The following is a 16,344-nucleotide window of genomic DNA, read 5'->3' as shown; positions in this document are numbered from 1 at the left end:
ATATCTTACTCCTTACATCAGGAAAAATTACAAATGGATCAAAGATACAAATGCATAAAATAAAACCACTAAAGCGATCAAGAAACATGAGAATATTTTTTAACAACCTGGGGATGGGAAAGGCAATACATATAAAATTCAAATACTCTTCAGGCCAAAAGACCATAAGACAATAGAAAAACTGCAGGAAATAACGCCACATGTCACAAAGGGCTAATTTCCTTAATATAGCTACATAGGTCCTACAAATTCTGAGAAAAACCTCAAAAACCCAATAGAAAACAATGCAAAGGATATGAACAAAGAGTTCACAGAAACGGAAATACGGACATATAAAATTTAACATATAAAAAATGCTTAGCATTCCCAGAATATGAGAAATGCAAATTAAATCCACACTGAGATCAGGCGTCAGAGAGCAAAGATCCAGATGTTTTCTATAAAGTGCCGGCTGAAAAGGCTGTGGGAAAACAGACTCGCTGTTTTCTGGTAGCCATATAAATTGATACAAATCCTACTGAGGACATTTCAATACCTGTTAAAATTAGAAATGTGTATTTCATTTGACCCAGAATTTGCACCTTTGAGGGTTTATCCTACAAACCCATATAAATGGGAAAAGATATGTGTATAGGTTATGGATGGTAGCATTGTTTCAACAGCAAAAGGATGTATACTATTTAATTTTCATACTGAAGAATTGGTTTTAAAAATTGTGATACACTTAAACTAAGGAATACTATGCAGGTATAAAATGAAGGAGGACACGTTTTGTGTACTGATGTGGAAAGATTCTAAATAGATATCCTTATGTGAAAAAATAATATATATGTAAATGTATATAGTATGCTATCATTTGTGTAAAAGTAGCAACACAAGAAAATATATTTGAACTTCCTTGTGTATGTGTTAAATATCTTGGAAAGGACACAAAATAAACTAACAGTAGTTTTTCTGTGGGGAGGGAAATTGGTGGCTTGCAGACAAGATGGAAGAAAACTTTCCAAAATCTTTCGATTTTGAACCACGTGAACATACTGACTATTGAAATATGAAATAAATAAAAATTATAGGATATTGCCATGAATTGTTTGTGCAGTAAATTTGAAAATAAATTTAAAATAGGCAATTCTCTAGGTAAATATAAGTTATCAAACATTTCAAAAAGAAAAGGAAATTCAATCAGTAATCACGTATCTACCTGCTTTTAAAAGCAGCATATCTGGACTATGTTACAGGACAGTTATAGTAGCTAACCAACCAATAAAAACTATTCCCGAGATAGGAAAGACAGCCAAAGCCCCACTCCTTAACTCATTTTATGATGTTAATGTAACCTTTATACTAAAATCAAAGAGAACAGAAAATTATAAGCCAGGCTCCCTTTTGAACATAACAGGATAAATGCTGAATAGAATATAAGGAAACCCAAACCAGAATATGTATTTTAAATGCCTTGTGACAAGTAGGAGGGCCAGATATGTTTTTAAAATAAAAATTAGAAGGCCGGATGTGGTGGCTCACGCCTGTAATCCCAGCACTTTGGGAGGCCGAGGCGGGAGGATCATGAGGTCAAGAGATGGAGACCATCCTGGTTAATACAGTGAAACCCCGTCTGTATAAATATACAAAAAATTAGCCGGGCGTGGTGGTGGGGGCCTGCGGTCCCAGCTACTGGGGAGGCTGAGGCGGGAGAATGGCGTGAATCCGGGAGGCGGAGCTTGCAGTGAGCCGAGATCGCGCCACTGCACTCCAGCCTGGGCAACGAGTGAGACTCCCTCTCAAAAATAAATAAATAAATAAATAAATAAATAAATAAATAAATAAATAAATAAATTAGAAAATACATAAATTAGAAAAACATTTTTGAGATAAAAAAAATATGTATATTTTAAATATCCCATGCTTTATACACACATACACACTCATTTCTGATAAAGACCCAGATGTGGAAAGCAAATCCTTAATACATTTAAAAGAGGATAGAAATCCATTCATTACTTCAAGAGGAAGAAAAGTTTCTTATACTAAGAAGAAAAGAAGCATAGATAATAAAGGAAAATTTGAGAAATGTGACCACATTAACCTTTTTAAATTCTATGTGAGAAAAGAAAATAGTATAAAGTTTTCCTAAAAGCCAGAAACCAGAAGAATATATTTACAACATATAGCTGACAAAAAAGATTGGTATTCAAAATATTATTTATTTATTTATTTATTTATTTTTTTGAGATGGAGTCTCACTCTGTCACCCAGGCTGGAGTGCAGTGGCGTGATCTTGGCTCACTGCAATCTCCACCTCCCAGGTTCAAGCGATTCTCCTGCCCCAGCCTTCTGAGTAGCTGGGATTAGAGGCGCCCACCACCAGGCCTGGCTAATTTTTGTATTTTCAGTAGAGATGGGGTTTCGGAATGTTGGCCAGGCTGGTCTCGAACTCCTGACCTCAAATGATCCACCTGCCGTGGCCTCCTAAAGTGCTGGGATTACAGGCTTTAGCCATCACCCCCAGCTGTATTTTTTAAATATAGACTTACGAGTTCAAAAGGCAAGCACTATAGAAAAGTGGACAAAAAATGTTGACAGGCATGTCACAGAAGAGTAAGCTCAACGGGCCTACAGACACTTCAAAAGTAACTCAATTGCACTGGTAATCAAGAAAATGAAAAGGTATACAATTTTTCACCCAATGAATTGAAAAAAAAAACTGTGAAACTACTTGCCACCTGCTGGCAAGAATGTTGGGAACCAGTTTATCTCATTCACCACAAAAGCATAAATTAGTATAACCATTTTGAATCATATTTTGAAAATATCTAATAATGTTAAATCTGCACATACCCTGTGGCCACATAATTCCATCTCGCCCTGTGTACAAAATGACGTTTATAAGAAAATTCATTGCAGCACTGTTTGTAACAGTAACAAATCAAAAACATTTTGAATGTGTATCCACATTGAATACAATTTTATATAGTCATATCATGAAATACACTAATATACAGTTAAAGGAATGTATTTGATCTATAGTATACATACCCATATCGATAAACTTTGAAAACATAATGTTTAACTAAAAAATCAACATACATATGATCTCCTTTCTATCAAATGGTAGAATACATAAAATAACATTATAGGTTGTTTATGTGCATGCATATATGACCAAAATTTAACCACATGGAGAAAACAAGAACATACCCTTCTACTGTGATTGCCTCTAAGGAATGAGAGAGGACCAAGAAGATGAAGGGGGTGGGCTTCAACTGTATCTGTAATGTTTTATTTATTTTTAAAATGTCATGGCCAAATTTTAATATTTGCCATGTCTGGGTTGTGGGCCTGTGCGTATAATTCCCTATTCAAGTCTCTGAAAAGAGATGAGACCCTTGCCTTGTCTGGTTTCTTTTCAGATGCAGAAGCTCTTATACTGAATCTCCACAGCCCAGTGATTTGGGCCATATTACCTGCGACCAGTGTGCTAACTGCAGACCTCCTCTGGGACTTTCCTTCTCTCAGTCTGCCCACCTGTTGTAACATTTTATTTCTCCATGTTGGACGTATTAATGTCATCTTACAAAAGGCCATTTGCTGTGACCATACCAAGAAGATAGCATATTTTCTGCCACACTCAGTTTCCTCCAAGCAAGCAAGGCCTGTCCAACCTCCATCCGTGGTCACCTGAGATGGGCCTGTGTCCCTCATTCTCTGCCTATAGCCCCTGCTATGAAGTGGGTCTTCATTGTACCCTGAGCCATTACTGGCATTGAGTTTTGAGTTACAGAACTGATTCTTTCTCATTCGCATTTCTAGATTTCCTCAATATCCAACAGCAGAGCAAAATGACACACATGCTCTTACCTAGTTTTTAGTTTTGACTCTACTTTTACCCACAGTTAACGTTTACTGACAGTTGGAAATTTAAACTATAGGCAGCTTTGTTTTGGTTTGACCTAAATGAGTAGTTTTGATATGAGTTTGATATTTTGGCTATTCTACTCTTTCCTTTGTTTCCAAAGAACAAAGACACTGCAGCAGTAGGTATTTTTCTTTGTTTGTGTTTTTAATGAGTCTAACCTAAGTTCCTGAGGATCAAGTCTATACTTTACTGCCTTTGATGCAAAGGTTATAATGAACAACTCAAATACAGGACTCCAGACTAGGCGTGGTGGTTCACACCTGTAATCTCAGCACTTTGGGAGGCCAAGCCAGGCTGATCATTTGAGCTCAGTAGTTCAAGACCAGTTGGGCAGCATGGCAAAACCCCATCTCTATAAAAAATACAAAGAAACTAGCCAGGCATGGTGGCACGCCTGTAGTTCCAGCTACTCAGAAGACTGAGGTGGGAGGACAGCTTGAAGCCCAGGAGGTCAAGACTTCAGTCAGCTGTTATCGAGCCACTACACCTCAACCTGGGTGACACAGTGAGACCATGTCTCAAAAAAAAAAAATATATATATATATATATATATATATGTGTGTGTGTGTGTGTGTGTGTGTGTGTGTAGAGAGAGAGAGAGAGAGAGAGAGACTCCTTTGGCTTGGCAGAATGCACCTTGGAGTGAGTGCAGTAGTCTCCATATGTTAGAGCTGAAATCCTTTCAGGAGAAACATATTTCTGAAATTATAATGAAAGTTGTTGGAAAATATGATCTAATACAAATATATCTGATTTACAGCTTCACATAAAATATATAGTTGGGATATAATGATATTTTAGAACTAGAAAAGACAAGAAATAATATACTTTTTTAGTTGCTTAAAGTCTTTATAAGTACTTCTCAGAAATTTTGAAAATGTCCACAAATATATTGAATTACCTCTTGTCTCAATAGACGTTCTGCCTGATTTCTGGTAATGTTTCTATGGTACCACCTGTAAAAGCAATAAAAATGATTTTTAAATTTTATATTCAATTTTTTTTAGAAAAAAACAGGGCTTCATTTCCTTCATTTTTAAGAACTTACTTCAGATCTGATCTTAGAAAGTTGAGTGGTTTTTTTTTATTCAGATAAACAATAATATATCATTATGGGTTAATTAAGTTTAATATAATTTTATTTTCAAGCCAATATCTAGTTTATTCTATCATATCTCAATTCAACTTCCAATATATACTTAGTATACATTATGAATGATTTAACTTCTTATAGATTTCCATGAAAGGTATGTGGTAAAGACCTCATCATCTTGAACAAACACAGAGTTTTGGCAAACTAAAAAAATACTCATGTCTGTCTTTCCTCTCAGAAACTTCCTACTTACGTGTTTTTATAGGTGCTTTGTTACGCCTTCCAAAAATTAAAGCCCATTCTTACTTTTCTGACACTCCTAAGTGCATTACATTATATATAGTCAGTAGTTAGTAGATGTTCTCACTTTTAAGTGGGAGATAACAGGGGGAACACATAGCCATAGAGATGGAAATAATGGACACTGGGGACTCCCAAAGCAGGGAGGATTGAAGCGGGGTGAGTTGAAAAATGACTTATTGTATAAAATGTTCACTATTTGGGTGATGAGTACACCAGAAACCCAATACCCACCATTACACAATACACTGTTGTTAGAAGAAAAAAAGAAAAAAACTTGCACGTGTACCCCAGATCTAAAATAAAATTTTAAAAAAATCAAAAAACAGAATACATGTAACAATCAATACATGAACTTGCCTCTGACACCCTCTCCCACCCCATCTCTCTCCTGAGGCTCCTGTCACTCACTGAGCTTCAGTCTCATTGGAATTCTTTCCTTCCCCAGATTCACCAACCCCTTTTCTGCCCTCAATCATGCTGTTTTCTCTGCATGAAACATGTCATTAAATGACTTTAGAATATCAGAAGTACACACAGTAAACATAATTAACTAATATTGTAAGCTAAACATACAGTTTGATATAATACCTAGTCAATAAGCAAATGTTGTACGGGAAGGAGAAAGAAAAAATGGTAGAACAAAAGAGAGAGAAAGGAAAACTGAAAGGCTTTCATTTCAAAACAAGACTTTTTAAAAAATTTAATGCTTCACAAATTTGCATGTCATCCTTGCACAGGGAACATGCTAATCTTCTCTGTATTGTTCCCATTTTTAGTATATGTGCTGCCGAAGCAAGCACTCAAAAACAAGATTTTTAAGAAGATTTTAAACTTAATCTAATATTGCCAGATAGAAATATGTGACAAATTCAAGATCCTTTAAAATAATTCCGAATTCTATCAGGCAGGAAAGAGACTGAATGAATGGAACTTAGAGGATGCAAGAGCACAGTATTTCAGAATTTCATCTATTTAAATCAGATCATAAAAGTTAGAAGGGGTTTTTAAAACAAAAATATATATAAGTAAAACTGTAACTCTTATACCTAGACAACACTGATTACAAGTAAGACCAAATGATGTGCATGAAGGAGTTGGGGACAGGAATCCTATTTACATTTTGTTTTAATCCGGCACGTCCAGCTACGGGTGAGTAGAAACATTCTGTATGTTATGTGAATACCTCTGGTACCATGTCCCAATCTTAGATTTCTGATCAATAAGTAAACAGTATTGTGTTCTTGAATTTTTGATCTAGAAACCCCATTAGATCTGAGAAGGTGAATCTGCTTCCCTTAGTAAGTGACTTTCTAACTGTGAGAAGATTAAGGATTCTGTGTAGAGATAATGAGATAAATGAAACATACTTCTGTAAAGTTCAGGAATAATCAACATGTTTGGTATTTAAAATATCTATTATTTTAAGAGAATCTGGCATATTAGATTTTTGCCTCTGATTTAAAGGGCATAATTAATTTTAAACTGGTTATTTGAAGTTGAAGATAATTTGACTCGTTTTTAAAACGATATTTATACAGTTAAAGGAACTTGATTTCCCACATTTATAAGTTTAGTTTATTAGATTTCCAGGATCATTTAAAGACTTGCATACGGCTTTTTACAATTGTAAATTTGCCCTGTCAGGCATGTGAAGTACTTTGAAAGAAAACTGAATTTATTCAGATTATTAATGCAAATTAAAAGTTTCCAAAAATTTAATTAACTGAGCTTATAAATCGGACTGATTGTTTAAGGATATCTAGTATGTTGAGTTTGAATTAAGCTGATTGTTCTTACTTTTTTAGATTTATATATAGTATACCAAATTTTATAAGTCGAATTTGAGGACTTTCTGAAAACTAGGTTTTTATGTTGTAATGTTGAAAATTCGGATATTTCATTTAAAGCCAAAGTAGCCATAAATCTTTCTATGCACAAAGGTTCCCCTGAAATATCAGAACTCCACATTGACGCAGTATTCCTTCCACTACACCCACCCTCCCTCAACACACACTACCTGCTACCACCTTTAGACCTCAAGTCACTTCCTCAGACACAACCCAACATCCTCCATCTAAATTACATCCCCTGCCGTGTTTTCTTCCACAGTGCCCAATACTGTTCCTTCAAAACACTACAGTTTGTTTTTTTTTTTTTTCAACTTTTATTTTAAGTTCCGGGGTACATGTGCAGGATATTCAGTTTTGTTACATAGGTAAATGTGTGCCATAGTGGTTTGCTACACAGATCAACTCATCACCTAGGTATTAAGCCCAGCATCCATTAGCTATCCTTCCTGATGTTCTCCCTCCCCTTGCCGCCCTCACCCCACCCCCAGCCCCAGGCTCCAGTGTGTCATAACACTACGATTTAAAATTGTATGTTTATGGGCCGGGCGCGGTGGCTCACGCCTGTAATCCCAGCACTCTGGGAGGTCGAGGTGGGCGAATCACGAGGTTAGGAGATTGAGACCATCCTGGCTAACACGGTGAAACCCCGTCTCTACTAAAAAAATAAAAATAAAAAATAAATAAATAAATAAAAATTAGCCAGGTGTGCTGGCGGGCGCCTGTAGTCCCAGCTACTTAGGAGACTGAGGCAGGAGAATGGCATGAACCCAGGAGGCGAGCTTGAGTGAGCCAAGATCACACCACTGCACTCCAGCCTGGATGACAGAGCGAGACTCTGTCTCAAAAATAAATAAATAAACAAAATTGTACATTTATTTGTGGACTTAGGGTGGTTTAATGTCTATTTTTTCCCCAAGAAACTGTAAGTTCCATAACTCTGCATATTTCATGTTGTTATATCTGGTACATCATAAGTGTACAATAAATACAGATGGAACAAATAAGGTTTTGAGGACTGAAGCAACAAAAGAGTGTTGAACGCCTGTAAATAATAGGCCAGGTGTACCAAACTGTAAATGTTTTTCCTGTTAGTTTCATAGTTCATGAAATAATAATCACTAGAATGTATTGAATATTTATTATGTAATAGATAGAATAGGTATTATTGTCTCTGCTTTTCAGATCATTCAGAGGTTTAGAGACATTAAGTAACTCTGCCCTGAAACAAAGCACTAGTCAATGCCGATGCCAGGATTTGGACCCAGGTTGCTCCCATTTATATACACATGCTCTGGTACTTAAACCTAGGGCAGTGACTTTTGTACAGTCATTAGAACAGTGCTTGGGACATAGTAAGTGATCAATAAATTTCAGCGATCAATAATGATAACGATTTTATCTACATCTTAATAAAGCTGTTTTTAAAAATGGCAATAAAATGAAAAATTAGTTTTCTCATAATTGGAGTCATTTTAAAAAGGATGATTTTTTTAAAAAACTCATATATAAATCAAGGCCCAGGGAAATGAGATAGCAGTTGTAACCCCAGAGTAGTATAATTCAGATGCTCCAACATCCACAGTATAAACAGGTTGTTATAGCCAGAGTCTAGGCCTTGTCTAAACAGGGTAATCAATGAGCAAATGAATGAATAACAAAAGGGTGGAAAATAACATTCCTAGGTAGTGAGTATCCATTCACTAACTACCAGGCACTGTGTTAGCTACCTTCACAAATGTCTCCTTTAATCGCCTGTAAAATCCAAATTATATGAAAAAAGTCTCATTTTTCTAATTTTTCTGAGCAAGAGATTTTCATGTATCTGTAAATACACACAAAATCTCCTCTGACCCGGCCTTGCAAGAGGCCTGTTTTTGTTGGTCAGCTTAAGCTCGGGATAGCAGTGAGAACTCATGAGGACACGCTCTTGAGTAGATAGCTGTGGAACTGTTTTTTTTTTCTTTTCTTTTCTCTTCTTCTTTTTTTTTTTTAAATAGAGATAGGGTCTCACTATGTTGCCCAGGACAGTCTTGAACTCCTGAACTCCAGCAATTCTCCCACCTCAGTCTCCCAAAGTGCTAGGGTTACAGGTGTGAGCCACCATGCCTGGCCTCTTTTTTTTTTTTTTTTTTTCCAATTTTTAAAAATTGCCATGCTAATCTTCTCTGTATCATTCCAATGTTAGTATATGTTCTGCTGAAGTGAGCACTTTGGAACTGTTTTCTAAGGAAGGTGGGTTCAGTCACCTGAGGACTTTGATTTACTGGAGATTAGAATCTCGGGAAGGGCTAAATGGCTCCAATGGAGCCATGAGGCCCAGTGAAGGTGGGAAAAGAGAGAAGAGACCCTGTGATGGAGCTGAGGAGAGTGACTGGAGAGAGAACAGAAATAGCTACTGGAGAAATCTCATAGAGTAATGTAGATGAGTCATCTGTCCTGAAGTCATCTCCTTTTCTCCTCCAATAAAGTCTACATTATTCACCAAAGCTTTCGAATTCGAATTTGTTTTAGGAGAGATGTACTGAGTTAGGCCTCTAGGTGGGCTTTATTAGTAGCAAGACCAACCAAGAAGTTTCTCTCATTCGATTGTATTTGCTGCCTGGTTCTCAGAGAAGCACTTGCCTTAATGCCTCAATGCATATATTACCTACTGCCACCTGGTGGAAGCATATGCTAATTTTAAGATAAGTGCCCAAACCAGATGGAGGTGGGGGAGATGCTCACACTGAAAATCTAAATTTATAAAAAACATATGACTAGTCTCAGTTCTACCGCTCTCTACCTGTAATCTATCAATCTTCTCATCTGCAAAATGAGGGGCTAAAAAAGTGATTGCTAAGATTTCCTCCATCTTCCAAATCTGTAATTGTAACAAAAATAGATTTTAGGCGGAACTCTAGTGAACATGCCAAATGGTTCTTCCAAACTACAGCATTAGCCTAGTTCTTATCTTCAGCTATTTCTAAAACACATAAAAACATGAGCCAAAATATAGTCGTTTATCTATATGGTTAAGTCCAATTTGCCACTCATTGAAAATTTAATGTCATTTTTTAAAGTAAATTTTCCAGTTAAAATATACAATAAAACAGGTACCAGATGAATGTTTGGTTTCAGACTGTCACTGTTAAAACAGAAAAAGTGGCTATACAAAACAGAACAAAAATAAGTTTAAGAAAAAGAAGTTTCTGAATCAACCATGATAAGGATCAAACGTCTCTTTATTATTAATGCTGTCAAATGTGTTACTTTCTTTTCCTTTTACAGACCCAAAACAGTATCTATACTTACAAGCTGCCAAAATGTCCCTGATGTTCATAGGTTAATCATAGGTTATATTTTGGAGAAGACTTACTCATATATTTCTAAATTAGTTATTTTGTTTTCAGTCACATAGTTGCTTGGGATTAAGCCTTCATTCCTACAACAAAAGAAAAAGCAAAAGTCAAAATGCTTGGCATGTTTGTGGCATTATCATGGCAATAATCCTTTAAAAACCTCAAGGATGTAGGGGGAAATCAAATTCATTTTACTGATTAAATTGTTAAAAGGAGAAAAGAAAGTTTTTTAAATTTCGAACTCAACAAAAATCTCTGTACAAGAAATATATTAAGATCCCGACTTGTAACGTGAGTAGTTTAAGAGGTTTTATGACCCCACAATCTTTTCAGAGAGAAAAGGGGGCATTTAAATGATCATCTGATATCATAGTGACTGTGTTAAAAACACAGCGATTACAAAGACATTGGCTTCATTCTTTTCAATTGCTGAGGAGTGTTCCGTAGTATAGGTATTCTAGTTTAGCCATTTCCCTGGTAGAAGCAATGCTGTAAAGAAATCCTTGAACATGCCTTCTAGTACAGAAGTAAGAATATTTCTCAAAGATAGATAGCAAGGAGGGGAATCGCTAAGTCACGGGATATGTGCATCTTTCAGGATATGCAACAAATTGTCCTCAAAGGAGGATATACCAATTAACACACCTATCAGCATGGTAGAGGCTTCACTTTTCCTATACCTTAACCAACATTTGAAATTACAAAAAGATCTCCAAAACATATTATTGAGAAATAAGAGTAAGTTGCAGAATCGTGCATAAAGTATGATAAGATTTAGGTAATGAATTCTACAAACAATACCATATATTTTGATATGTGTATGTAAGTGCATTGAAAATAATCTGAAAATGGATAACGGTATTTACTTTTGGGGAGACACTTGGGTTTGCAGGTAGTGGCAAAGTACAATTTTGATATTAATATTTGCATATTATATTTTTTAAAAACTCTATTCACTTACTGTGAAATAAAAAATTCAATTTTTAAGTCTGAGGCATGCCAATAGCATACCCACAGATGTGGCTAATTACACAGTCCTGAACCTACTAATGCCTCTTTTTCCACTGAAGAGTCTCCATCACATGTTGAGAACTGTTAAGAGAGCCACATCACTGAGAAAATGTAGTTGGAGAGGTATGTAATTTACATGCTTATAATACTTGGATACTTAAAATATCCAAATCTTGACAAATATCAGAAATCAATGCCAGCCTTCTCTCTCAGGAAGTCCAGATATTCCTCAGAATTCTTCTCAATTCAGGACTCCAGTCAGGCATTAACCATCTGTTGCAACTGACACAATGAAACCTATCTGCATCCCAGGATCTTTTCTCTTTCTAATCTAATTCAGCAGCGACTGCAATGTTTGCTTTCAAAACTTGTCATTGTAGAAACATAAAAGTGAATAAAATACTATTTCTGTTCTTACCTTAGAGCTTAACAGGAAAAAACCGACAAATTCCCAAATGAAAGCACAAATTAGAATAAGAACCTACATTGTCAGAATTACTATTTCCATTGTACAAATAAAGAAACAAAAATTCAGAGAGGGTAAGTGACTTGCCTGGGGACACACAATAGTAAGCGGCAGCATCAGGATGTGAAGCCAGGTGTACCTGATTCTGAGACTCTGCCTGAAAACTGCCTGAAATCACTGTTCTCTCATTCTCTCACATATCTTGGGGGAGAGGGGACAGATTCCATTTCATGCAGAGGAAAGAGTTATAAGCCTGAGTCACTAAATAGTCTTCTTTGTGTTTGAGGAATTGGATACGGACTAAGTCATGTAAGTGCCTTACCCCAAACGGTCTCTTGCCTTCCACCAGTGAGGATTATATTTCTCCAGTATCAGGTATTCTTCTGCTCTCCTTAAGGCTAAATTACAGGGTTCTCTGGGCAGAAAATCATAAAGTGCCTTGACTTGGATCTTCTCTTCAGCAACCTCAGAGGGTGGGAGGGGAGGCAGTGGCTTTCGTTTTGACGGCTGCACACAGCCCGTGTTGGACTGTGAAAACCAAGAAATGAGTTGTTTTACAATCATTTTAATAATTTGTACTAAAAAATATAGGGATAAAGCATATTTGCCTTCTGCCTCACTTTGCTTATCCAGCTACACCAAGGCAGAAGCCAGGATGAGATAAATGTAGAAAAGGACTAACCATAAAACTCCTTTTGGATCCAGCAATACCCTCATCATTTTGTACACTTTTGAGATAACAAGCTCTCTTGCCAGCATTTCACTGGACTTTTTAATATCAAAATTCTCAAAAGATGATGTACTCTTCTTCAATAGTTTTACCTTGTTTTAAGGATTTTTTTTCTCCTTAAAAGAAGGAAAAAGGCCTTTTTCTTTGTGTGTGGCGGCAGCTCGTGCTTGGGTTTACCATACTTCCTAAGAATGCTGTTTCTCACTGAAGTGAAAATTAATCTCAGCCTCAAAATGACGGGAGCCAGAATATGTTTTTTCCCACTCATTGCCCATTTTCAAGTTCTGCCTGTAAATATAAGTAGCCTATTTTAACTGGTCTTTTCTTTTTCCTTTTGCTTTCTTCTAGAACATTCCTTCACAAATTATTGAGCACTTATTTTATGCCAAGCATGATACTAGATTCTGGGTAACAAACAGCACCTCGTGAATGAAGACTCTAAAAAGACAACCTTTTCCATTCCCCTCTTGCCTGTCAAAATGATACTCACTTGCTTCTTATTTGACAATTGACTGAGCCATGGCCTGCGACGCTGGGTGTGCTTTTCTGGAAGCTCTTCATCTGGGCTCAGGCTTATCTGTGTTCTCACTTGTCTGACATTGAAAAGCAATCATGTTACAAATAATTATTTGTACAAAAGGTATCTATACATCCACTAGATTTTCACAGAAATAGTAGAAACATCCAGGTCTGTTTCCAACTCCATTTTCATTTAGAAGACTTCCTAACTCCATCTCCCTGGGCAAATTACTAGTTTTAAGAACTTAAGTTTCCTTATCCAGTAACTAGAGGTGCTAAGAGCATAGAGTTGTTATAAAATAAAATTGAAAAAACATGTCACATTCCCAGTAGAGTCTGGTGCATCTTTGGGGCATAAAATTATAATCATGGTAATAAAAACTTACTCTGTATCTGGCTCAGTGCTTGTCATTTTATATGCATTACCCCTTTTGATGGTGTCTTTTTGTTGTAAATAGACATGGTATAGTGATTAGGAGCATGAGTTTGAATCCCAGCTCCACCATTTCATAGTGTGGCCTTGGGTAAGCAGTGTAACTTATCTAATCCTCAATTTCCTCATCGGTAAAATGGGAATTGTAAAAAAAAAAAAAAAAAAAAAAAAGTAGGTGGTTTTGAGAACTGTATGAATTAATAAGCATAAATCTTTTAGCACAGTATCTGATATACAGGACGCTCCTGTTAAATGTTAGCCTTTTGCTGTTAACATGCTGCCTTGGATTTAATTCTTACAGAGTCATTTACTGCCACCAAAGTATAAGATACACCGATAGTTTTGGGGAGGTACATAACTAAGACAGGATTCTTGTCATTAAGGCGAAAAACTACATATTGGAGCACAGACCTATAAACAACATACATGAAATAAAAATTAGATGGAGAACCATGCCGCACATGGTGGGAACACAATGGGATGAACAACTAAGTCTGAAGGACCAGGAAAGGATCCCAGATGACCTGACATTTGACCTCGACCTGAATTCAACAGGGAGAAAATGGGAGAAGGTTCCCAGGTAGAGAGAACAGCAGGTGCAAAGAGACATGGTGACTCCATAGGTATTAAAGAAACTGAATTAATTAATTTTCAAGAAATTGCCCTTGGAGTAGACTTACCGCTTCTGCACTGAACAGCAACAGCAGCAACAGAAAACCGACTGGATGGTGTTATCTGAAAAGCAGGTCATTTCTCAGCTGTTAGAAAGCCACGAGTACATGATATTGAGGGAGTCTCTAAGGGATGGGTGATACGAATTACTATACAGCGTATGAAAGTCTCGATCGTGCCTTCCTTCACTAGTGGAAGACAAATAACTGTCACTAAAGCAAAAAATAAGTTTCTGGCACCTTGGCCACTGTGGTTTCCCTTCTCAGGCTCTTCTCCTCTGGCCTGGTTTTTGCATTTCCTCAGTCTGTGAGTGATAAATGACCAGTGTATTCTCTTTTACCTTTGTCAGGGCTAATGTTCACTAACAAATGTACAAGAGAATAGGATTCCAAAAGTGATGCTCTCCTAGGAAATCTGTTAGCAGAGATTTTGAATTAGGTCTGTCGTATATTTTTAAATTAAAATGCTTAACACATAGGCTCTTTTTAAAAATTCCATCAACATTTCAGTGGGATGTTATTTCAGTGGGATGATTCTTTTATTTATTTCTTGCAATTAAAAATTGTTCTAAACCTTAGCAGCATGTTAGAATTATCTGAGGAGCTTTTAAAATATTCTGGTGCACGGGTCATACCCTGAATACCCCACACCAAAAAAAAATAGACTATCTGGGGATGAATCTAGGTATTGGTATTTCTTTTTTTATTATTTTTTATTTTACTTTAAGTTCTGGGATACATGTGCAGAACAAGCAGGTTTGTTACATTGGTATATATGTACCGTGGTGGTTTGCTGCGCCTATCAACCCATCATCTAGGTTTTCAGCCCCACATGCATTAGGTATTTGTCCTAATGCTCTCCCTCCCCTTGCCTCCCACCCCTCAACAGGCCCCAGTGTGTGATGTTCCCCTCCCTGTTATCCATACGTTCTCATTGTTCAACTCCAACTTATGAGTGAGAACATGCAGTGTTGGGCTTTCTGTTACTGTGTTAGTTTGCTGAGAATGATGGCTTCCAGCTTCATCCCTGTCCCTGCAAAGGACATGAACTCATTTGTTTTTATGGCTGCATAGTATTCCATAAAACATAGGCTCTTACTCTGGAATAAGTTTAAAGATAAACTGAATATTTGAAGAAAGAACTACCTAATAAGTCTAGGTTATGCCTAGACTTTCGTTGTCAAGCTTCATCATTATTTGATTTAAGTGAGATGATTTTCATTTTTAAAGTCCATAAATAAGCCAAGGGTGGTGGCTCATGCCCCAGCACCTTGGGAGGTTGAAGCAGGCAGATCGCTTGAGCCCAAGAAGTTTGAGATCAGCCTGGGCAACATGGTGGAACCCCATGTCTACCCCAAAAAGCTTTTTTAAAAAATTAGCCAGGCATGGTGGTGCATGCCTATAGTCCCCAGTAGTCAGAAGGCCAAGGTGGGAGGATCCCTTGAGCCTGGGAGACGGAGGCTGCAGTGAGCTGAGATTGCACCACTGCACTCCAGCCCGGGTGACAGAGTGAGACTGTCTTAAAATAATAATAATAATAAAAAGACCATAAATAAATTTTGAATTTCAAAAGGATATTTTATTTTCATAGAACCTACATTTCCCCATCAGTTCATACTCATATTGACATCTGAAAATATTCTGGAGGCAGCAGAGTACCTTAGAGGTGAGCATTCACTTTGAGGGGAGACAGACCTAGGGTTTAGCACTAGTCACCTGGCTGACTACATCTTGGATAAGTCTCTTTACTTATCTAAGTCTTAGTTTTCCTAACTGTAAAACTGAGGTAAATAGTATGTACTCCCTTTGAAAAGCCCTAGAAGGCAGAGATAAATGTCTAACTTTGTGACTTTGAGTAAACTAGTAAATGTTCTGTGTTTCAGTTTCCTCATCTGTAAAACGGGAATAATAGGATGGCTAACATGTAAGCCAATGGTGAGGACTAATTAAATTGATTCATGTAAAACACCTAGACCAATACCAGGTATATGGTAAGAGAGTAATCAAGAAGACT

At 36.8% G+C, this 16,344-nt stretch overlaps 1 protein-coding gene and 1 non-coding gene across 3 annotated transcripts in view; both read right to left on the bottom strand.

Moving 5' to 3' along the window:
* TXK (TXK tyrosine kinase) overlaps positions 1-16,344 on the bottom strand; it is a 72,855-nt gene that overhangs the window by 35,595 nt on the left and 20,916 nt on the right. For both annotated transcript variants that reach the window (XM_073012421.1, XM_008017464.3), the window contains exons 2-6: positions 14,340-14,394; positions 13,198-13,300; positions 12,300-12,505; positions 10,518-10,583; positions 4,818-4,872 (exon numbers count right to left, since the gene is read on the bottom strand). In XM_073012421.1, the coding sequence (XP_072868522.1) occupies positions 4,818-4,872; positions 10,518-10,583; positions 12,300-12,505; positions 13,198-13,300; positions 14,340-14,394 (485 nt within the window). The remainder of the gene's footprint in view (positions 1-4,817; positions 4,873-10,517; positions 10,584-12,299; positions 12,506-13,197; positions 13,301-14,339; positions 14,395-16,344) is intronic.
* Positions 6,005-6,112, bottom strand: LOC119627805 (U6 spliceosomal RNA). The gene has a single exon (XR_005244031.1). It is a non-coding gene; the product is annotated as a U6 spliceosomal RNA (small nuclear RNA).

Source organism: Chlorocebus sabaeus, chromosome 27 (assembly GCF_047675955.1).
Source record: "Chlorocebus sabaeus isolate Y175 chromosome 27, mChlSab1.0.hap1, whole genome shotgun sequence".
Lineage (NCBI taxonomy): Eukaryota > Metazoa > Chordata > Mammalia > Primates > Cercopithecidae > Chlorocebus > Chlorocebus sabaeus.
This window is presented reverse-complemented; position numbering and strand designations above follow the sequence as displayed.